The sequence below is a fragment of the Nipponia nippon genome, unplaced genomic scaffold, assembly GCF_047370975.1.
Source record: "Nipponia nippon isolate SJK-2023a ecotype South Korea unplaced genomic scaffold, ASM4737097v1 scaffold_33, whole genome shotgun sequence".
NCBI lineage: Eukaryota > Metazoa > Chordata > Aves > Pelecaniformes > Threskiornithidae > Nipponia > Nipponia nippon.
The window spans coordinates 1-23798 of NW_028262351.1; the positions used below are offsets into that span (position 1 = coordinate 1).

The 23798-nt window shown below is 39.6% G+C and overlaps 1 protein-coding gene and 1 non-coding gene across 12 annotated transcripts in view; both read right to left on the reverse strand.

Annotated features, from left to right (window-relative positions):
* Positions 1 to 269: 269 nt before the first annotated feature.
* The window catches only part of LOC148054130 (ubiquitin-associated protein 2-like), a 71063-nt gene continuing 47534 nt past the window's right edge, over positions 270 to 23798 (reverse strand). For 10 of the 11 annotated variants that reach the window (XM_087770804.1, XM_087770807.1, XM_087770802.1 and 7 more), the window contains 7 exons: positions 20738 to 20792; positions 19427 to 19530; positions 12986 to 13038; positions 5648 to 5715; positions 3645 to 3834; positions 1982 to 2195; positions 270 to 571 (listed from right to left, as the gene is read on the reverse strand). In XM_087770804.1, coding sequence (XP_087626930.1) covers positions 285 to 571; positions 1982 to 2195; positions 3645 to 3834; positions 5648 to 5715; positions 12986 to 13038; positions 19427 to 19530; positions 20738 to 20792 — 971 coding nt within the window. In that variant the 3' untranslated portion in view covers positions 270 to 284. The remainder of the gene's footprint in view (positions 572 to 1981; positions 2196 to 3644; positions 3835 to 5647; positions 5716 to 12985; positions 13039 to 19426; positions 19531 to 20737; positions 20793 to 23798) is intronic. The other variant, XM_087770799.1, reaches the window with a different exon arrangement.
* LOC148054131 (small nucleolar RNA SNORD121A) lies at positions 2513 to 2596 on the reverse strand. The gene has a single exon (XR_015707646.1). It is a non-coding gene; the product is annotated as a small nucleolar RNA SNORD121A (small nucleolar RNA).

The following is a 23798-nucleotide window of genomic DNA, read 5'->3' on the forward strand; positions in this document are numbered from 1 at the left end:
TCAGCCTCCTCTTCTCCAAACTAAAACAACCCCAGCTCCCTCAGCCACTCCTCATAAGACTTGTGCTCCAGACCCTTCACCAGCTTCATTGCCCTTCTCTGGACACGCTCCAGCACCTCAATGTCCTTCTTGTAGTGAGGGGCCCAAAACTGAACATGGTATTCAAGGTGCGGCCTCACCAGTGCTGAGTACACGGGGACGATCACATCCCTAGTCCTGCTGGCCACACTATTTCTGACACAAGCTTTTGTATGTTTTTACATTTACTAAGGACCAGCCACCACTCAATTACCCACCTTGGATGCTGGAGTTATCCTCCGTTTTGGTTGTTTTATCTGTTTCTGCTGGGTTTGATGGGCCGTCACTGCCCGGTTATTCACAGATATAGTGGGGAGCTGTAACATTTTGCTAACAGCTGTAGAGGTGTGTACTGGTGATGGCTCATGAAGTTTTACCTGGGAGGAGAAGGACTCCAGCCCAGGAGGAGGAACAGGAACTGCCTGCGTTTGTTGTTGCTGTCGCTGGGTCAGCTGGCTCAGAACTGGGGATGGTTCAGGCTGGGATTTAAAGTCTGGTCAGCATTGGGAAAAAGAAATATCAAAATTAAAGCATTAAACACCGTTCTTCACATACTCGACAGCTATGATTTTATAGCGTGTGCAAGTCTCTTTCAGACATCACGAGTTTCACATTGAACATTACCACCACAATAATAAGGCCATCATTTGATATTCTCTACTTTAAACAAACAGCTGCAGGCAAGCATTATTTAGCTTCCTTCAAAAATATGAAAACAAACCTATCTATACAGTCACATAATATTATCACACATTAGTCCTCAAAAACTGTTATGGATTATTTTAATCAAACACTGCAAGTTTCACTGCAATTAACTGTGCCAATAAAATGTGATTACTTCCAAGGGGTCTAGAGTTGCAATTTAGAGGTATTATGAGTTAGGATTTCCTGCCCCTACAAAGGAGAAGATTTTCAATGCAAATAGGAAGTCTTCTACCATCTCAATCTGGCTGAAAGCCAAGAGACACTGGAAACTGACAGTTTTTTCCACGTCTTCCCCTTTCATATTTTTCAGATGCTGAAAGCCAGGCAGTGGATCAGAGCACTGGTCAACAACCGTAACAGATCCACAGCATTTGCAATGTGAAGGTATTTTTATTCAGTTGGTAAAGTGCATTAGAAAGCAGCTTAAAATGTACATAAACATTTTTTTCAGAATTGCTGCGTGTTAAAGATTATAACTGTTACCGAATTGGCTGCTTATCTATCTGGAAACATATACACATACACAAGAGAGATACAAGAGCTATCACTCTTCACAGTGAAAATGCTGCTAGGAACTACACTGCAAAAAACCAGGCTTGTGTCATTTTCACTGTTTCTACTAATTTTACTCAATTAAATGAAAAATCCATAGAATTATTAATAGACAAAATGGGTAAAGTGCATCATTCTCAGCACACTAGGGAAAGAACACAGAGGTATGATGCACATTATGAAGAAATTATACAGTACTCATTCAAAATTCACATAATGGTTAGAAGAGAAAAAAGTGGGGAAAAAAGAAAATATGGTACAGCCTTATAGTCAGCTAGAAGCAGCATAGACACAATGAAAATAAATATTTTCCAGGATTTATTGAGAAACAAAGTCATATCAAAGTTCCACTTAAATATTCAAGCACATTAAATCAAAGATGTCATTACATGAAGGCTCAAGAACTTCTAAAGATGCAATAACATTTATGGATAGACTTAAGCCTATCAAAACTTAGTTTGTGATATACTCATAATGTCTATTACCAGCAAGTAAGTGTAACTCTTACAATGTTGTAACCAATTGTATAATTAGGATTACATTTTTTAGAAAAAGTCTTTCATTAAGGCCAACTGTCATTGGCATTAAGAAATCTTACAGGGTAACAGAGAGAGAAAGAGAGAGAAAGCTATGTCAAAGCACTTACCAAACTGACTAAGGACTGAGGACTGAGTAATGAGTGGTTTTAGATCCCAGGATGATGTGGTAGTTGTGGTAGTGGTGGTAGAGCTACTATTGTTTTGTTGAGAGGTAAGCTGACCCAATCCTGGAGATTTCAACTGGTCCAAGATTTGGGATCCAGTAGAGTTTGCCAATTTAGAGGATCCAAGTTCTCCAAAGCCAGAACAAAGAACTGCAGACTACCAAAAGACAAAAAAGAAGAGGGGAAGGAGTGAAGTATTTAATAATTTGAACATAACCATAGGGCCAATAACTACAGCTGCTATTTGGCAGCAACTAAAACCTCTTCAGCCCTAGACTACTAACAGATGACCAATAAAAAAATTCAGCAGTTGTAGCATATGGCCAGATCTTTTCTGATTATCACTGATATAACTTCCACCCCTGTGACTGCAACAATATTGATTTACTTGAATCCACGTATCTCAAAATAGCATATATTTACTAATAGTTGAACTGATTTTCAGAGAATAAATATGTGCCCAATTTCAAGCCCTCACAATTGACTCAGAAATAGGCAGGTTTCTACAAAAAGCAGTCAGATATGTGCTTGGAAATAACACATCAGAGTTTTCTGGAATAGAACTCTTCACTATAAACAAATTATTTCATCCTAAATCAGCATGCAGTAAACACATCTGCTCTCTACTCAAAAATGAATACAAAGTACTTCATGTAAACCAAGAAACAACTACTTGCAAAACCAGGAAAAAAAAGTAATTTTTTTTGTGTGTATATGAATCATAGAATCATTAAGGTTGGAAAAGACCTCCGAGATCATCGAGCCCAACCATTAACCTAACTGCCTGGTCCACCTCTAAACCATGTCCTCAAGCACCACGTCTACCTGTCTTTTAAATACCTCCAGGGATGGAGACTCAACCACTTCCCTGGGCAGCCTGGTACAATGCCTGACTACCCTTTTGGTGAAGAAGTTTTTCCTAAAATCCAACCTAAACTTCCCCTGGCGCAGCTTGAGGCCGTTTCCTCTCGTCCTATCACTCGTTACTAGGGAGAAGAGGCCAACCCCCACATTGCTACAACCTCCTTTCAGGTAGTTGTAGAGAGCAATAAGGTCTCCCCTCAGCCTCCTCTTCTCCAAACTAAACAACCCCAGCTCCCTCAGCCACTCCTCATAAGACTTGTGCTCCAGACCCTTCACCAGCTTCGTTGCCCTCCCCTGGACACGCTCCAGCACCTCAATGTCTTTCTTGTAGTGAGGGGCCCAAAACTGAACATGGTATTCAAGGTGTGGCCTCACCAGTGCTGAGTACAGGGGCACTATCACCTCCCTGGTCCTGCTGGCCACACTATTCTTGATACAGGCCAGGATGCCATTGGCCCTCTTGGCCACCTGGGCACATTGCTGGCTCATATTCAGCCTGCTGTCAACCAGCACCCCCAGGTCCTTTTCTGCCAAGCAGCTTTCCAGCCACTCTTCCCCAAGCCTGTAGCATTGCATGGGGTTGGTGTGACCCAAATGGAATTCTTAATTCCATTCCTTCAACATTTGCAACCTGAATTTTACAAATAGTGAAACATCTCATGAAATGACCAGTACTGGAAAAGTTGTTTAACCTGAAATATTTACTCATAAACAATATTTAAAAAGCATAAGATAATTTTACCAGACTTTGAGGAGAATAAGAGTTTACAGCACTGGAGCTGCCAGCTCCTGATGCCATCTGGGTGCTGTGCTGAGAATTTGTGAAGACTAGGGCTTGGCCAAAGGTCTGCTGCTGGGGAGCCTCAAATGAGTTGCCTTCTGCCTCTTGGGTAGAAGTCACAGGCTTTTGAAGCAGTGTTACCAAATCAATGCTGTAAGAAAAAGCAAAGTTTGGCTGGAATAAACATGATGATTAGGCTGCGCTGAAACTGAAGAAAGCACTGACAATACTAAAGCTGCTGTACCAGCAACAGAATTATTACTGATTAACAGTCTTTTCAAATATAGCTTGTCTGCCATATAAAAAAAGAGGTAGAATAGAGGTTTTTGCCAGAAAGTAATATTCTGCTCACTGAAACCTTCCACTACAGTTAGAATATAAATTATCTTTGCACTCTTTTCAAACATTATCAAATTTATAACATCATGTATCACATAAATAACCTATATGATTAATATAACCAAGTAAATGGAGACAAACCATAAAAGATACATTATGTTTAAGTGGATCCTGCCTGCAAGCCCATTATATATATATTGATAATCCACATTTTCTGTATATCACGCTATCCCTTTAAAAAGAGCAAGGGATCAAAGTCCTACCTCTGTATAGGGTGGGTATGAGGACAGTAAAGAACAAAGCCACACATGCAGCGATTGAGCGATGACATGGAAGTCACAAGAGCAGCAGAAATAAAAGCTAAGTTTCTCAGATAGTAGGCACATATCCAAAATTACTCTACCACACATACCTGAGCAGGATGAGAAACATGAATTTTCTTATATTTAGCACGGCTTACTAACCCCTACCACGTTTAGCACAGGTTTATCCAAGGAAAAGCAAAGCATTCAGACAATAAAAGAAATCTACTCCAAAAATTCTGACTTAAGTTTATCCTAAATATACTGCAGGCTTGGGCTGAAGAGCTGCTTCCAGCACTTTCATTAGCATAGATTTCTTAATGCCCAAACCTTTCTTATGGCAAGGAAAAAAAACCAACACCACCCAAACCCAAAAAAAGGCAAAAAACAAACCACCACACACCAGAATTTGAGTTGATGAACTAAAATATTTTCTAACATAATTTGAGGGACATCCACTGGAAGAATATTTGCATTACAACAATGAACATGTGAGCATATCACTTTTAAGAAGGAAAGGAATATAAACTGTAGGCCAGCTGACACCATGCCTCCTCCAGATCACATCCAAGTTATGAGGAAAATTTTGCTGCAGTCTGGAGTACAGCAGTACAGCTGTATCAGGATGTTTGGGACCATTAGGCCATCTAGTTTTCAGGTCTGATGCTATCCAACTACCGAAGTCTTCATCACACAACTTTAACCCGCTCTCCTGGGACCTGAGGCTAATGCAGGCAAGTGATTCCATATCATCAGCAGCAGGGCATTTGGTGAAGACAAATGCAAGCAAAGGAAGGCAGCAACTGCCATATTTTTGGTTCTCTATCTGAACTCTATATCTCAGTTAAGGCAAGTAATTGTGATGCTTACCAGGAAATTCACCTTCTTGCCAACGCAAGCTTTCTGTTAACACATTTGTCAAAGCGCTATGTTCTGAACACTTTCTGCATCTACAGGGGCAGGCTTTCCATTTTCTGGACAGCAAAGCCAGAGCTGCTTTTTCAACAGCAGAAAACTTTTCTTCCCAGCTACTTTTGTTCCTGCCTGTAAGCAGTCTTTGTGCAGAAGACAGGGTCTTCTCAGTATTATACTTGTGGATTTGGTAAGTTTGGCTCCACTTCCATAGTCAATAATAGCTAACACAGGAAACTCACAAAACCAACTATTTGCAAGCAAGGCTTTCGCAATTTTGAAATTAGCTTGACCAATCTCTGACCAAGGCTGCCCTGTGTTTTATTCAACACTTTATACGCACAAACTAACATTGCTTCACCAAGCAGAAGGTTTTTAAGGTATAGGGAAAAACGTGGAAGAGGAGCTTACCTTCGCCCAGGAGTCACGTGATTCTCAGCAGGAACAGAGGAAGCAGTGAAGACTTTTGTTTCAGAAAGCTGAAAAAGGGGGGGGGGGGGGAGTGGGTATTTTAATCATACACATGCTCACACTTCATTGCTGCGACATCTGCAGAAATTCTTGGTCATGTACTTTCAAGACAAAAGTAAAGTCAAACTACCATTACAACCAGTTATGCTGCAGCTCTACTTAAAAAGTCAAACACAGTCAAACTTCAGTAAAGTCTTCTCCACAGAATCAGGTACCAATTTAATTAAAGTGTTAGGAAATTTGATCTACTGAACACACACAATGGTATACCAATGTAATTACATCAGTTTGGGCAATAGTTTAACTGAAAAATATACCAGTAGAAAGTAATTAAACATGACAGTTGGTATATCATCAGTGTAAAGATACCTTGTGCAGACATAATTTAGGACTCCATAGAGCAGCTCTGACAAATCTTGTTGCAGAAGTCTAACACATTGCACCGTTCCCACTCATTTCATGTATCCCTATGTTTTACATTTCAGCTCCCATCACCAGCAGAGGCAGGTTTGCACTCAGATATGGACAGTGAACTACCATTCGTGGTTCCTTTTTGGCATTTCTGCTAGGGGCGGCAATAACATCTTAAACTGACTGCTCTGTGAGCATGCGTTTGAAAACAATAATAAAGGGAGAACCATGTAATTGCTTATACTAGTATAACCAGTCAGACCATCCACAGCAGAAAACTGTACTGCTTTCACCATACTGTTAGAATAAAGATAAATGCTTGCACAGGTAGCTGGGGAGGGGGAGCTGGTTGGTTGGGGTTTTGGGGGGAAAGGGGGTGTTGTGGCTTAACCCTAGCCAGCAACTAAGCACCACACAGTCGCTCGCTCACTCACTCCCCCCCCCCCCCCCCCCCCCCCGTGAGATGGGGGAGAAAATCGGAAGGATAAAAGTAAGAAAACTCATGGGTTGAGATAAGAACAGTTTAATAACTGAAATAATAATAATTGAAATAACAACAACAATAATAAAAAGGAAAACAACAAGAAAAAGAGGAACAAAACTGAGGAAAAAAAACAAGTGATGCAACCGCTCACCATCCGCCACCCAGCCTGTCCCCAGGCAGCGATCACTGCCCCCCGGCCAACTCTCCCCAGTTTATATGCTGAGCATGATGTCATATGGTATGGAATAGCCCTTTGGCCAGTCTGGGTCAACTGTCCTGGCTGTGCCCCCTCCCAGCTTCTTGTGCACCTGGCAGAGCATGGGAAGCTGAAAAGTCCTTGACCAGTATAAGCACTACTTAGCAACAACTAAAACATCAGTGTGTTATCAACATTATCCTCATACTAAATCCAAAACACAGCACTATACCAGCTACTAGGAAGAAAATTAACTCTATCCCAGACAAAACCAGGACAGGGGGTGATTTTGGTTTGTAGGGGGGTGGGCTGTTTACTGTTCTTTTTTTTTTTTAAATAGCTTTTCTTTTTAAAAAATAGTAAACAGCTACAACTTCCTAGGGCTAATTCATTTCTATTGTGTGGTGGTGCATTCCCCCCCCCCCCCCCCCCCTTTCTCTGGACCACCTTACAACCACAGGGACTCCTGTCAAGGCTTGGCCTCTGAGCAATGAGTCTGGCCATCAGGCGCCCCTTGGTCATACCAGGCACTCTTGCATGGCTGAGCTGGGGAACAAGAATGCCTTGATCTCACCTGGCATAATCAGTCACCCCTTGACAGCTTGGGAACACATCATTGTGGATCATAACTCAGGCAGATCAGTACAGGAGGATTGTACCTGCCTTGCTGAGATTAACGAGAACTCAGCAATAACCGACCGCAGCTGTGGCCAGAATGGAAATTTACTGATGCCTAAAGTCAATCATCTCACAAGCCTATAAACAGCGGTACCACAGGAGACCCTTTGAGCTCTCCTGGACTGCAGTGGGCTGCGCCAGTATTTCCCTCTGAGTGGGACGCCTCTCAGAGATGTGAGCTCTTAAGTTTGCATACGGAGGCCTGGCAACAGGACCTGGGCTGATCTCCGGTGCCCTTCACTCCTTGAGGTTCAACCCTTCGCCCATTGAGACGATCATTGAAGTGAGTATTTCACTGAACTCGAGGGGAATTTTTGATGGGTATCTTTATCTGCGCATATCAAACTCGCAAGGTATTTTAAGAGGTACCTTTATTAGGCCTATTGTGTGATTGTGTGTGTGTATCAATACAAATATTATAGTAAGTTTTATTTAATCACTTTGTAGATGCTAGAGTAACCAATGATTAGTTACTAAATTCTTGTGATTCTCTCCTTGCTGTGAATAAACCTAAGTTGCTGCTAAATACATATAATCCTTAGACATAAACCATTGACCAAGTCTGAGACTAGGATTGGATCCAGCCACACCTAGGCTCCTCTCTGAGGAGTTTAGAAAGCAAGGGGGTCCATTCTGAACCTCGTGACTCAATGGGAGGGCCTCCTTTACTCCCCCCTTTTATTCCCTTCTACCTCAATCTTCCTCTCTCTCTCCATATATTCCATTCATTTAATAAGTAATAGAGTGAACCTTGCCATCGAACTTTGTTAAATCACCCTTTTATAAATTAAAATCACTATTTGCAAATACCTGTGGTGGTGATTATTTAAGCGACCTAACCGCTCATTCGCAACATATTGACAGGAATACTTGCAAACCAGAATAGGTCTTAAGCCAGTACAGGTTAGGTTTAACAAGATAAAGACATGCATGTATAATGGTTATATTTTAAATTAAATTTGCACAAAATCTCCCTTAACTACTTTGGTGTAGCTTTGTATTTAGACTAAAGAATAACTGACCTATTCAAACACTTGCAAAGAATCCCTTTAGAATGTGACATTTGAATACAGCTCTTTCAGGAAATTATGCATTTTTAATTGCATGCATTGCTAGCAGCCCAGTTTAAAGGACATCACGGACATGAGCTAATTTCACCTGCCATCCCACAGGCAGCTCTACTAAAAGCACATATATCCCTGAACACGGTCATCTGATTGGGATTCTCCTAGAAAACACTGTTGATTTAAGCAGGACGCAGAAGGGCTGACTGGGAGCAATCACTTACCACTCAGAGGCAAAGTTCAAAAGTTTCACGTATTCTCCTAGCACCCGCTTATGTGCAACACATTGTGTCATGAAAAAATAAGTACCACCACAGTTCCTCCCTCCATTTCCTTCCCTTCCCTTGCTGCCAATACAACGTACTTTAATCCCATCTTTCTGGAACACAACTCTGTCCTGTGCATAATGCTGCCAGTTCGCAACTCTATGCGCTGACCGAAATGAAGACAGAAGATTCAGCTCAAGCATATTTCCAATTAAAAAGGCTGTTTCTCTATTGTTCAACCCTTTCCCCACTGTACGTGTTATTCTAGAACAACATGTACTGTACTTTTTGTAGTGTTATGAGACTCCTGCATTATATGGCACAAGGAGGTCAGCTAATGGCACGAGCAGCAGCCTATGGTCTGCAATTCCTTGGTTAAATATTAAATTCTTTGTAACGTCAACAGTTTCTTACACTCACATAACCCTGGATAAGACTAACTGTGGCCAAAACTGATGAATCCTGAAAACTAAGCAAATCGAGGAGCCTGAGGATGTTTGTGACAACGCAAAAGCATGCTTGATGTATGAGAGAGGAGATGTTCTCTTCAAGTGAGCCAGCATGCAAAACAAAAGTCTCCAGCTACCAGTTTGGCTACATTGAAGTTTACCCTACACCCTGTTGCAAACTCACTGCCACAAGCTCCAATCAAGCACCGAATTCAGAAGTCTGCTGGGATTACGGCATTTGTCAAAACACATACTTCGTGCAGCAGCAGCTGAAAAGTTTTATTACACAGATGTATTCAGTATTTCTTAGAAGTAGCATTATCAGCTCCTAACAAAGTTATTTACGCTCACCGTACACTACACTTGCAAATCTTTCACTGAGGCTCTGGCATTTTCCCAGAACTGAATGAACAGTCGTGAACCATTTGCAAATGTCGGCCTCACAAGGGTATTTCCTCCATCTGCAGTGAAATGCCTGTGCTTTTCAGCTCCTGTTCCTATGATAAAAATCATTCTCCAATCACCAAACAGACAATATATTTAACAACTAGCTACCAGCTCCTATTGGCCAGTTGAAAGGTGAGGAGAACAGGAAAATATACTCCAGCATCCTCATAAAAACTCAACATCAACAAATCAGAAATAACAAAACCTTATTACTGTTTTGATATGATGTACTGAAGTTAAAGAAAATAAAACAAGTTCTCATGCTGCTTTCTGGTAAAGGAAACACTCCCACTAAAATACACTTTTTTCTTTTTTTTTTTTTTTTTTTTTAAAGTGCTTCTGTTGTTTCAAATAAAAACTACGACTACCAATATCGTACAGAAAATGTTTGCCTTCATCCACTTTCCAGCACTTTGTACATATTCTATTTCTCCCCTTCTGATAGTTTCTGTAGTTAAACGTTATTTTCTTTAAATAGGAGAATATGATCACAATTTTAACAGGAAAACCCAGAGCCATCTACAGTACCTCAACATTTGTCTGGTCCTTCATTGTCCATGCCCTGAATATCCCTTTAACAAAATACAACCTCCTATTTTCACTGCAACTAGTTTCCACTCTATTTAAGAGCATGCTGACAATCTACTATACTTGCTCAGTACTCACTACTAAAGACAAATACCAGACAGGACTATTAGATCACAAAAATCTAATCCTTCTCAGGTCAAACAACATTAAATTTCACTCACCTGCTGGTAACTTGTATCTGACTAGAGAACACTACATTTAAACAAAAATATTCTTCAGAAGAACACCTGGTCTTTATCTGCAGACAGCAAATACATCAGCTTCCTTAGTTGTTTTAGTCATGCTGCTAGAATTGTTTGTTTATTATACATTTAAATACACAGCTCCATTTTCCAGCCACATGTTCATATTATGCCTTTGTCTGCCAGACTAAAACCAGAGCCCATTATATGCTAATAAAGTAACCTTTTCAGATTCAGTAAACTAAAAATCTCACTCTCAAGGACCTCTTCTATCAGTAAATAATTTTCAGCTATTTTCCACAATTTTTGTTTTGTAAAAGCAATACATAATTGGATGCAGTACTTCAGAATCAAGTTCAGGAGAGTCCACATACAGAAATATAAATCAAGAATGATTAAGAGACAGGGAAGAGTGCCTACAGGCAAAGAGACTACAATAGCTTTTTTTTTTTTGCCACAGCATCAGTCCTTTAGGAGATCATGCTGAGCTGTTCTTTTTTCATCATCCACTACAACCCTGAAAATTTTTCAGTTGCTGCTTTCCAGAAAACAGCCCCTTGTTCTGGAGGTGTGCCTTTATTCCTATAAAGCAAATGGGCACTTGGCTATATTAAAGCATTTTTCATTTGAACAGGTCAAGTCTAGCAGAGGTCCAGATTTCTCTGCATGACTGGCTTACTTTTAATTGCCATTCCAATAGTTTTTGGATTTTCCACACATTTTATTCAGCAGTGATTTTTATTTTTACTTCCAAATCATTGATAAAGGCACTAGAAGGCATCTGTCCTGGGACTGGATTCCTTTATAGTCCTCCTAGAAATGCCCACGTTCAATAAGGGTCCTCCTGCAAAAGATTTATTTGCCAAAATTTAAGTGGATTAAAATCTGCCTTGCAATGTGTTTTGTGATAGTATGTAATTATTTTTAGAACAAAAGATGTAGATCAAATCTCTTACAAGGACATACTCTAGCTTCACAGTTAACTTGCAATTTACTTAAAGACCAAGCTCAGGTTTATTTGAAGTGGACCTATTTTCCATAAAACAACACTGAATGGCACAAGCTGTATTCTTACACTTCTATTTTATTTATAGCAGATGAATTAATTTTTCCTTTATTTTTTCCCCAGGCATGTTTTGGGCTAATGTATCTGCAGCTCGCCATTTCATTCACTCTTTCCGAACATCAGCAAACGAACAACTTTCTCCTAGGTTACACGGATTTTTCCAGGACTCTAAAATTAATAAAAATTAACAACAGGCTAGAGATTTCATCTGCTGCTCTTTCAAGATTCATGTGCAAATTACTCAGGTTTAATAATTAATTAAAAAAAATCCTATCCCTAGTCAGCATTGCTCAACACCCGTCCCGTACTACAAATGCTGTACTGTACCAGCATCAAACAGGGGTGAGAAACAAGGCCAGAAATTTTCACTATCCTCAGGCCCTTAGTCTACCTCTAGCGTATACTACAGAAACAGAGGACAGGTTTAAAAAACGTCAGCTTTCAATGGCAGTAACCAATACAGAAAACCTAGGAATTTTAGAGTTTCTTTTAATTTTCTCAAAAGATACAGCCCTCATTAGGTAAAGACAGAGTTTTCATATCTGTTATATGAAACATTCACACATTTCTAGGGATAACACTGACATGCCACCCTACAGGAGGAGGCAAAAGGGATGACTTCCGAGACAATCTCTTGCTCTTCTGAAAATAAACTTGAAATAATGGATATTCCTATAAAAGATGAAAAACTTCTTAAAAGCTAAGTTTTCCTTTCCATATTTCTTGCTACTTTGTTTGTTTTCTGAACTGCTTAAGCTTTAATACAATAACTGAACACTTAAAATCACAAACGCGATTTTCACATGTGATGATCACAAATGCCAAATATTTTGCAGACATGAAGACATCTCTTGCCTGATAAAGAACGAGAATGAAAATTGTTGTAGTACTTTAGACAACACATCATGATGAAACAACAGGAATAAAGCAATTAAGTGCTAACTTCAGCATACTACTAGCTCCTTTTTTTAATATTATGAACATGAAGGGGACTAAGTGAAACAGTTATGCAGATTTCAAACAAAAAGCATCAAATGAGGAGTCTAAAGTTGATAGTAAGCTTCAGCACTTAATTACATAAAAGTCTTGTGATAATATGACTTTAAATCCCTACACAATAGTAGGGGGAAGTATGCAGTTAACACCCATCAGCATTGAGCATTGGAGAACTATAATTCACAAATACTTAATTTGGTATAAAACTTTAAATTTTATTATCTATGAATTGTCCACCCAGCAAAATAAATTAATATTTCTTGATTCAATTTTATTTAAAAAATAAGCTTTCTAAATATATATATATTAAACAGGAATTACAGCAAGAAACACAGTAAGAAATTGCATGCATACAGCAAAATATTACTTCGAACATTTAGTTTTTGAAGACAACACAGAAACTCTGAAAAGGGTAAATAATGAATGGGTCTATCCAACAAGGTACACTTACATCTTCATTCCAGTCTTCTGCTGTCCATTCTTCTATTGAGTTTTTCCACGCTCCTATTGTAATTTGAGGAAGGAAAGAAAACAGTTACAAGCTAAAAGCACAATGTCATATTTCAACCCTTCTGCTTTATAAGCAATCCTGTTTTCATTATTAGTGGAACACAAAGCGAGGAGATGGTGGTTGGAAACATGGGAAGCTCTAGAAAATTGGTCTGCAGATTTAAAATTTTGGGAAGGCTGGGTTTTTTTCCCCCCCTTTAATTTCTGATTTCGGGAATTTCTTAGCCACTATGGTACCAGACATAATTTACACGAATGCATGTCTGCAACCAGTGATTAATCCCAAACATTGGAAGAACTTCCTCCTATGTCCCCAATGACAGTGAGAGGTTATTCAACCCTCCCACTGGATCTCCCAGTTTCATGCACAAATTCATACAGAGCCTGAACAAAACACAACCACAACACCTGCTCTGACATCCATAATCCTAATTTCAACATATTCAAATTCCAGACCCAAGCTATGCCTCTGGAGGCTCCTTTCCAACCTGTTAACTCTCTCCTCAGGGCAGAACAATCCCAATTCCTTCCCCTGATAGAGCAATTTTATTTTAAAACATATATAATTCATATAATGGCAGCAGAAGACTCAATAAGCTTCCACTGTAGCTGCAAAACGCTTCTTCCCATAACTTGTGGCAGAGTTTATTTGGCGAACACTGGAGCACAGCATGCAGTCCACAGCATGGGGCAATGGGAAAACTACAGGAAACGATCCTATGGATGCAAAAACCTGATCCCTTCCATAGGAAACAGCAGGCACAGACATACAAGAGCAATAAATGGACTGAAGGCCTTGCCCACCAGCATAAGCATAGGGAAGGTTATCCCAGCAACAACCAGAGCCTTCAATTAAACTACATGACCACGAGCAAAGAAAACACCAGCAGTAAAGTTCCTGCTACCATCACCTTTGATCAAGTACAAAAGCAAAAGAACTACTGCTTTAATCATCTACTTTTACTTAACCAGAAACCCTCCGAGACATTCATCCAGAAACAAGCCCCCTGAAGACAGCATCAAATCCAGTTCGTACTAATGCCATCACTACATTAGTGCATTCTTTTGTCCACCTTTACAAAGCAGCACCTTGGGCAGAGGAGGGTCGAATGACACCAATCCAGTGAGGTGAACAGGCCTACCACGAAGATATACACACAGTGGGGAGAAGAGAGGGGGTTTATACCTTGGAATCAAAAATTATTTGGCAGGTCCTGAGCAAGGTAACATCTGCTCTTTGTTGGCTCTGTGGAGCAATATAGAGTTGCCTGAAACATCTCATGCTTACACGTTACCAAACAGCCCCTAACCAGGAGGTTTCTCCATGCTGCAAAATACTGAGGCATTTGAAAAATAACTAATAATCATATCCAAGCACAGAATTACTACAATGCCTCAAATTTCTAGACTAATCCACACGTTTCCACAGAAATTTTGGAAAGGAGGAAAAGTCCAATGAGCAGCAGTTTTTAGAGAAACAGTTGATCTTCTTTCCCTTCTCCTGACCAGCACAGTATCCCTACCTCTGATATCTCCTCTTTAAAGAAATACATCCTAGTATTTGCCCTGCTTATATTTATCTCCCATCAGTCAGAGCAAGGCCTGCCTCTGTAGAAGACAAACCTCGTGCTGGTGCCAGAACTCAGAACAACAGAGCTTGGAGTCTGCTAAAACAAACACAAAAAGAGCTCAGACATCAAGCCCAACTCTTGAGCATCCCCCACCACCTTTGGAGACCAAGCCTGTTTGGAATAACATTTATGACATTTTCCTGATATTCAATTTAAACATTTATCCGTTGCTCCTACTTATGAACATGGTTCTGTGTGTTTACTCTTTTTAAATACTGAACACAACCCTTCACCCTTTTATTAGTTTACCCAAGCTAAGTTTATTATTGTTGCTTATTAACACTCTACCTTCCCAACTCAATCCTTCCAGCCTCAGTTATTTCACTGCTCTTCTCTGCATTAAACCCAGTTTGCTAATGCCTTCCTCCTATTCATGGGATTCTAAGTCTGATCTTGCCACAAGTGTATCAATTTCCTTTTAGTCCAAAAATCCACCTTGGCATTATTGCAACTCCATATATCCTCTTCCCAACCTTTACCCCCATGCCTTGCAAAGCACCACAATTTTAAGAGTTCTCTGTTTTCTACCAAAATCATGCTTTGTGTTTTCAAGGATCCTTGTCATAGCAACTTCAACCTAGATGGCTATCTGTGACTCTTTCCTGTTTCCCTTTGTAACAAGTTTAGTTTTAGAAAGTTATAAAGCCAATAAAAAGTATACTATATGTTTTTGGTAAGTCTTCAGCTATTTTCCTCCAATTCCTCACTTCCTATCACACTATTTGATTTTTTTTTTTCCTTTTTTGAATAATCAGCCATAGATATTAGCCCCAAAATAATTTTATTTTGGTCTATCCCAATCTTATGTATTAATCCTTTCCTTCCAGATTACATTCACATTCTAGAATGACCTGCAGGTTTCCTTAAAATGTTCCTTCCAACTTTTACAGCAGTCCTAAAAACCCCAAGTTCATTGTAACTTCCAAGCTACACAATTCCGTTCTTCCTCCCTTGACAGTTACACTATAATTTATTTTTTCTTTCTTGTTCTTCAGTTTCAGAGTCATTTAAGGCTGCTCATAACCAAGATAACAAAGGAAGTTTTTCTGTGAAATTTATGAAATTCTATCAAAGTAGAGGTATCAGTAAACTACCAGAATACAATACCATTTTTATAACCTACTTTGAGAAGTGACCACCTCCAACATAATTTATTTATAAGAACTGCTGTGATTTGTTGTTCAGGATCTCCCACTGACTTGTACATTACAAAAATGTAAGAGACTGAACACTCAGCATGCCTGTAAGAAAATATCAATCATGCTGTTCAAGTTTAGTCCCTTTTGGATGAAGACTGATCATTTTGTTTCCTCCCACCTGTCCCTTCTCTTTGCCTTTCAGTTGTACATTACTTCTATAAAAATTAGGATGCAGGAAAACCAATGCTGAATTATTTGGAATACAATTATACTTAAATGTTATGAACCATTAAAGATTCACCTTTTACTCTCTTTTTATTTCAACCAACAACACTAAATTTTACCTCCACAGAACCAGCCAGGTTTTCTATAGGATTACACAATGGTGCACCTAGAAACATCTTTCTTTCAGGCTACTGCGATTCCTCTGGCATCTGCAACAATTCAGGACAAGAGGTTTTAGAGCACTTTCAGAGCACGTACGGGGGCAACTACATTTTGGAAACAAATAGTGTATTTCTTTTTAATTGAAAATGTTGACATTGATCCTTTCCCAGCACTGTCTTAAAGAGGAAATACTTAGTAAATACTCAGAACTCCACAGAGAGTTTCTATTTGCATGATGTCTTCAGAAAACATTTTGATACGCAAAATTCGTTCTGTTTCTCCAGGTAGTTGCCCAGTTATCTCCTTTTTAATGTAAATGCAGATGAAAGACACTAATTTTCCAAGTAGCTAGTATGAGCTAATTTTGTTTTCTTTCTTTTTAGATGAAAGAAGAAATGGGACTGGGTAATGAGGAATAAGAGAGGGATTTCCATCCTGCCCTTCCTCTGTATATACTCTTATCTGACATCCTTCACAAGCTCACTGCAGGCTTTATGGATTTCCATACATATACAACCCCCTCATTCACATCTTTAGTAACTCCACATTGGTAACTTACTTATTACTGGGACTGTTGATTTGTAACTAACATAACAGCACTGTAAATTAGGGGGGGGGGGGGGGATTAAAACCTAATATTTGTGATTAACAAGCCAAATCAACAGCTCAACTTTGTACAACCTGCTTCCAGCCCCACATCTTGTCTGCCAATTCTTCCCCCTACCCCTGCCTTCCATCTTCCTTCCCAACACTCTCTCTTCTGCTTTAAAAATACTACCCCAGCTGCAGCCTCCTCTAATAACCCTCAAGATGCTTTCCATCACAAACTTGTAAGTGCTTCCCACTTGGACAAAACTAAATGATTCAATTTAAAAGCCTACTTTTTTTAAAGAGATCTCTTCTTTTTGGCTCAGGGACTTATTTCAGACATTCCTACGGCTTGTCTAAAGAAGAAACACTAAAATAAAACACTCTTCCTATAGTCATATATATAGAGACATTTTTGTTTTGTCAGTTATGGTGCCTTTTCCATTTGCACTGAAAGTAAATTAAGATTAGCAGCAAAATGGTACTTAGCACCCAAAAAGAACATTCACACTTAACTAGTTTACTTTAAATTTCCACCAACCAAATGATTTTGCAGGAACTCCCCACACTGACGCTCACTCATTCATACCCCTAAGAACCATTAATCTGACAAGGCCAGGGAAAATTCCCAAATGCCTTCTCACACCTTCTCCATACCATGCTCCCCAACTTTCCATACATGCCTTAAGTTGCTGTTACTGAAGTTCAGTGCAGTTCTCAGTGACATGTGCACAGCCTAACAGCAAAAACACACGTGGCATCCAAAAAGAAGTTCCACGCGTCAACTAGTACACTTTGAATTTCCAACAATCTGTTTGCTCAGCAGCAAACCCCTCACATAGACACATTCATACTCTTACGAGGATCTGTTTAGCCACACCAAGCTACTCTTATTCCTAGGCAGAATTCTGAGGAGATGCCTACAAGAAGGAACAGAGGTTGCCATAGGGGAGGCACATTAAGGCAACCCAGAGTTAGCAGGGAGGGTCACAAAACATTCAAGCTTCCTTGGGAAGTGAAGCATAAGTCAAAGTCATTCGTAAACCACAGCCTTACGGTTACATTAATTAATAACTAACCAGTGAATTTTCTACCTCTGGTCCAGTCTCCTCATGCCTTTTTTGTATGTCGTCTTTAGTTAGTTAACCTTATTGCTTCTGCAATACTTGTGACAACATACCCTGCCCTCTGCTAACATATAGCAAACAACAGTATCAGTATTCCTAGGGGAATTTTCAAGTCATTAGGCATCCTTCTAACTCACTGATAAACTTATTTGAAAAACTAACATGAGTGAAAGTAAAAGGTGCATTTCTGTTTGCACTATAGCACCAAGTAATTTCAAAAGTAATTCCTTGGAAAGATGGCATATTTGGCAAAAGAGCTCCCTTTCAATAACCATTAATATACTCAGTGCCACTCTCCCACACTGGACTAGAAGGCACTCAGAGTGACAAGACAGCTGCCTCATAAGCCCTCCTAAACTCCGAGCCTGTTATTGTCTTCTCTGGTTAAGTGGAAAATGGCTTGTATGAAGTTTAGAAAGCTGCATCTCAAGAGGCTCACAGCAGAGCTCCACAGAGCACACCCTGGCCTCCAGTATCAGTCTTTTCCTTCCACACTTGACACAGGGGTTGATGAAAAAATCATCTGAGTAGGCTTCAGCAATGAAGAGATCAGAAGAGTTACCCTTTGCTGGGGTTAAAAAAGATCTCTCCTATCACTCGGTAGTTCCCAAATGCGGACAACAATGTACATGAATTTCTCCATCCTGACACAGGGTTTCCTTTGTCTTCATCTCCTGTCACAGAATACGGGAAGCAGCAAGGTATCATGTTTTCCCAGTCACAGACAAGCAGGTCACATTCTTCATTTCTGAATCACCATGAGACCACTGTTAAGTGGTTCCTTTACAAACTATGTCTGTCTCTTGCCTTTAGCCAGGAGCATGTACTTCATACTTGAAACTTCATACAGAAACACACAGCTGCCTCTATCTTCAGACAGGCAGACTGCTCTTTTGGCTTCCATTCAAGTGCCTACTTGTGTTTTAGTTAATAGTTCTTCTCTTCAAAGGTGGCAGATCTTGGAATTCTCCTCCGTCCCAGAGACTCACATTCTTACATTCCTGTGCTGTAGAGGTGGGGCTTCCAAAGCCATCCCAGTGTCACTGAGTGGATTCATATTTTTAAACAGTTTTTCTTTTCTTTTTCTTCTTCTACTTAGGTATTCACACCCTATTGCCCAATGCCTGTGGACCAATCACTTTTAGTAGGACTTATACTCCTTAACTACATTAGGTGAGCTCTTAAGCAGTACTTAAGATCTAAACAGCTCTTTACATACAAGGTTCTTACAATAACTCTTCAAATCCCTTTGTCTCTCAAGGGATTGTCAGTACTAAAACAAAAAAACCTGCAAATTGCCTTCCCTTCATTCTAACCAGAGAGTCACTCAGGCTACAGCATGTGCTCTGCACATTAGTAGCAGGTAAGCTATAAAAATATACTAATATCTGTGTCATGTGAGATGTATTCACGTTTTCAGAAGTTAACTGAACACTAACAGAATGGTTATTTTAACTGCAATTTGCTACAGGTCTTCATTCCAATCCTTCCACTTCTTGAAGCATCTTACCAGTTCCATCATCTGCATCATTCTGACCAGTCTCCCAAATCTCCGATTTTGTCCCAAAGCCATCTGTGGCAGAAGACTCTGTATAGTCTGCAGGGTTAAATGTCCTAGAGTTTTAAAAGTTAAGAAATGGAAGAGAACACATGGGTCATTCAATGAACACAAGTGTCATCATTTTTAGCTGAAGTTGTATTAGATTTAACATCTTGATTCCCACATAATTTATCTTGGTAGTTTTGGTTTCAAAAGAAATTTTTCTTCTATGAGCAGACACAGATAAAAAAGGGAGAAGAGAGAAAAGAAGAGGAGAGAAAAAAGGTGAGTAGACTGGAAAAAAAAAATACTGTAGAGAAACTGAACTAAAACAACAATTCCTGAAAAAGCAGTTAACAGCATACCTACTCCTCCCAGTCTTATAAAGCATTAGTTTATATGCACAACGATAAGCCCCTCTCAGCTGATAGTTTCTCAGCATGTGGCTGACTGATGAGAAACCAGTATCATGTCCTTTCAGAGCACCAGACCTGTGCAGGACAGGAGTCGGAACGTCAGTAAGACTATTTCAGCATGCACTCCTGACACCAATGCCAAAACACACAGATGCAGCTAAATGGTGAAAAAGGATCATTGAAGAAAAACATCTTTGCAGTTTATCATCTACAAGTATGAACAAGAAGGATTATTATAGAAGTAGAATGAGCCTTCTGTTCATCATGACATCACTGATATTACATGAAATGTCATTAAAGGCAAACACTGAGTGAAAGTAATGGAGGCTACACTTCTATGAAGCAAGTTATTCCAAAAAAACTGAGAACAAACTTTAGAGCTGCTGAGTAACTTCTTTTGATTCTGTTTTAGGGTCCATGTATGTCCAAACAGCTAAAGCATGAAACCTCAAAAACAGGAGAAAGTTTATAATCTCTAGACTTTCTGGTTTTATATAGAACTTGCATGTTCTACGTTACACTGAAACAAATCTATTTTTAAATTGACCTAGGAGTATACGCACCACATAGAACTTTCAGCCTCCAAGGCACTATGTGGCTGCTACTGATAGGTACAAACGGGTTCTCCAAGTTTGAGATATTAACATTGAGTGAACATACATAAGGTTTATATAGGTGTGCCTAGTTAGAAATACTGTTTAACACAAAAATAATCAATTAATCATCTAACAGATTTATGAATTTTTGCATCCATATTGGTTTATCAAACATACAGCAATATTAATACATACAGTGGCAATATTGTCAATTAATATTGCCACTGACTTTGATCCTTGCCAAAATCTGTGCTCTGCATGTTTCTTACCCCATGCCTTGGGCTGAAAACCTCCCCGCTCCTCTCCCTCTGCCACGTCCAAACCCTAGGAGAGAAAACACCATTTAACAGCAACAGCAGAGAAGCCGCCAATCACTAGTCTGTCACATTAGAAAATACTATGGTTGAAGAAGAAAACTACTGTAGTTAAAGTTAAATATCATTTACTTCCCAAATTTCCTCACGGGAGAATTTGTTTCCCCTAACACACGCAAGTAAGCCACAGTTCATCTAAGACTACGTGTTTCAGTAGGACTTGCAATTCTTTGTTATCTTTTCTGTATCTAGTGAAGTAGCTCCAAATGGCAAGAAAAGGACTTACCTAAAGACCCATTCCACATGAGACTGCTATTGCCAAATCATTAGACATTATTCAAAATTTTGTCTCTACTTTCTCACGCTTGCCTAAGATGCTCTAGAATCCCAGCCTCCCTGCGTACCCTGATCTCTCAAGAAATTCCCTGTCACTCCTTGTCTGTGAGGAGAAAGTTTAAATACTCCATTTGTTTCCTTCTCTGACTCAGCCCACCTGTCCACCCCTACCCTCCTGTGCTTTTGCCAACCTGCGACCACACATTCCTTCTGCTTCCCCCTTAATCATAGTTACTGACATGAAAGTCACCCAATTCAAATTACTCAAACAACTTCCTTGTTATCACCCACAAGAATATTCATTTCTATTTTAACAACAAATATTTGTTGCCTCCAATTTTGGTTACCAGCCTCAGTTTACAAGCTTCTTGATACAGTGGATGGCTTTATTTTTGCATGTTGCATAGTGCCAACAAGGCATGAAAATTTTTGTATTACTTAACCATCCATAAAGCATGTCTACGTAAACTGTTAGAAACTATTTCTTACACGTGGCATATTTCTACATATTTTTTTTCCTTTTTTAGGACCTCAATATCTGAGGCTTTTCCAGTTTGTTGTTTTTTTTGAGGAAGACTATGAATATTATTTTGTATTACAAGAACAGGAGGAGGTCAAGAGCTGCAAACTGAGAACAAAGCGATATTTATTTTAATGACAAAATTATGTGATAATTATAAGTCACCAAGCAACTACAAGTTTACCAGAGCACAAAAGTTATAATCCTAAGTCACCAATACACTGGTTGTCCAAACATCAGAATTACCCATGAGAGGCTGTTTGAATTTGGATCAAAATTACCCCTTATTTTCATGGGACCACCTAAACTGAATAAGAGCAGTAGCTCCAGGACATGGTAAAACCAGTTTAGGAAGTTCCTATTTTAATGACTTTCCTTTGCCTCCCCTCACCACTCGTTCTTCCCCTTGCCCTAGTTCGCTGTCCAAGTATTAAAATACATTTCTGGACCTCTAAAATGTCTACTACCTACATTTTCAAGGACTTCTTAGAAGCATCAAAATAGCAGGATAGCTTTACCCACATTTTGATGAAAGAGTTTACCCATATCCTATACAAGATGACAACTGCTAGCTACAGAGGAACCATGGAAACCTGCAGAGGAAGGATTCCCATCCAGCAACACACAGTATTTTGGTGGGACAAGAACACAGAACTGAAGCCTGACACTAGGCCAGGCCTGCTATCTCTACATTTTCCCCTCTTTGCTCTTTTTTCACAATTGGTTGGAGAGCAGATAGAGGTTAGGAAAGAGGTAACAACAGCTGCAACCTGGCAATCGCCATCCCTCTTCACCGAGCCCACGCGTGGAGCTGTGCTCTTTGCTCTGCCATAAACAACAGTGCCCCAGGCCCTGCTCTACCCAACCAACTGTAACTTGGCCTCTGAACCTCCTTGCTCAGCCTACCTATTCTACTGCTCTTCTCTCCTTCGCCCACCTAAAATCCCCAATCTGGGAAGCTGATCCATGGCATAACGAGGACGCAGCTCTCAGATGCACAGAAGTCAGTGCACTCCAGATTATCTTTCTGCCCAGTAAATTTTTTTTTTTTTTTTTTTTTTTTTTTTAAAAAGAGTAGAACCAGCTAAACAAGTTTACTTGGGGACACTGTAGGGGCCATCTATGTAATAAATTTACTTCCTACAGCTATTAATACAGCATTAAACACCATTTACTAATGATGCACAGAAGAGAGAAACAATTTTTTGACAAGCTCAGCTACAAGACCAATTGGGAGCAGCGAATCACAGAAACAGCCAAGCAGAAATATTTTTGAGTGAGGCGGACATTAGGTACAGAGAGATTAGCTGGAATAGCTAAGCATGAATGTACAAATAGGTTTTAGAAGAGGAGGAAAGTCTCCCCAGCCTCCCAAGTGCAAAAGTCTGAAAGAATAACCTTAGCATATTAAGCAGGAGATGAAGTTTTAGCAAGCAAGGCATATGTAAGATGCCATATCAGCATAGGCACAATAAACTACTGGCTAAAAACAGTAATAAGAATCTCTCTAACAATTTTAGAAATTGCTAGAAAGAAATCATGTTGTTCCTGAAGTTCCATGCACAGTCTTAGACTACTAGCCAGCAAGGGTTTTTTTTGTTTTTATACCAGATCACTTTGAAAGTTAATCCTGAACTTGAATTTCAAGTGGATTCCCTTAACTTCACAAAGCTGTGTATGCTTTCTATCAAAAATGAAATTAAGTTTAATCAACAAATGCAACAAAAAGCATTCTAATGAAGACAAAAGGGAAGTACCAAACCAGTGGGGTTACAGAAAGCACTAAATTCAAAGCTAGAAGAGACACTTATGAAGAACTAATTCAAAATATGGGACAGTGAGTACTCACCACTGAAAGATCACCCTAACTTGGACACGGAACCTCATACATCATGGTCATTAATGCAAGATGCCAGTGGGAAGGGCTGATATTCTCTTTGACGCAACCAGATCACTAATATATTCTTAAATTCTCATGCTAAGAAAGTTACTTCTCTCAGCCACCAAAATTAAAACATGGCCTTAAAACAATTAGAAGGCACAGTCTTCTAACACAGAGAAGTTAGTCATGAAGCAACTATGAATGCCCATCAGGTATTTGCAAACTTTTGATGCTTTTTAACAGTGACTAAAAGGTCACTGAGCAAATGGGGCTTCACA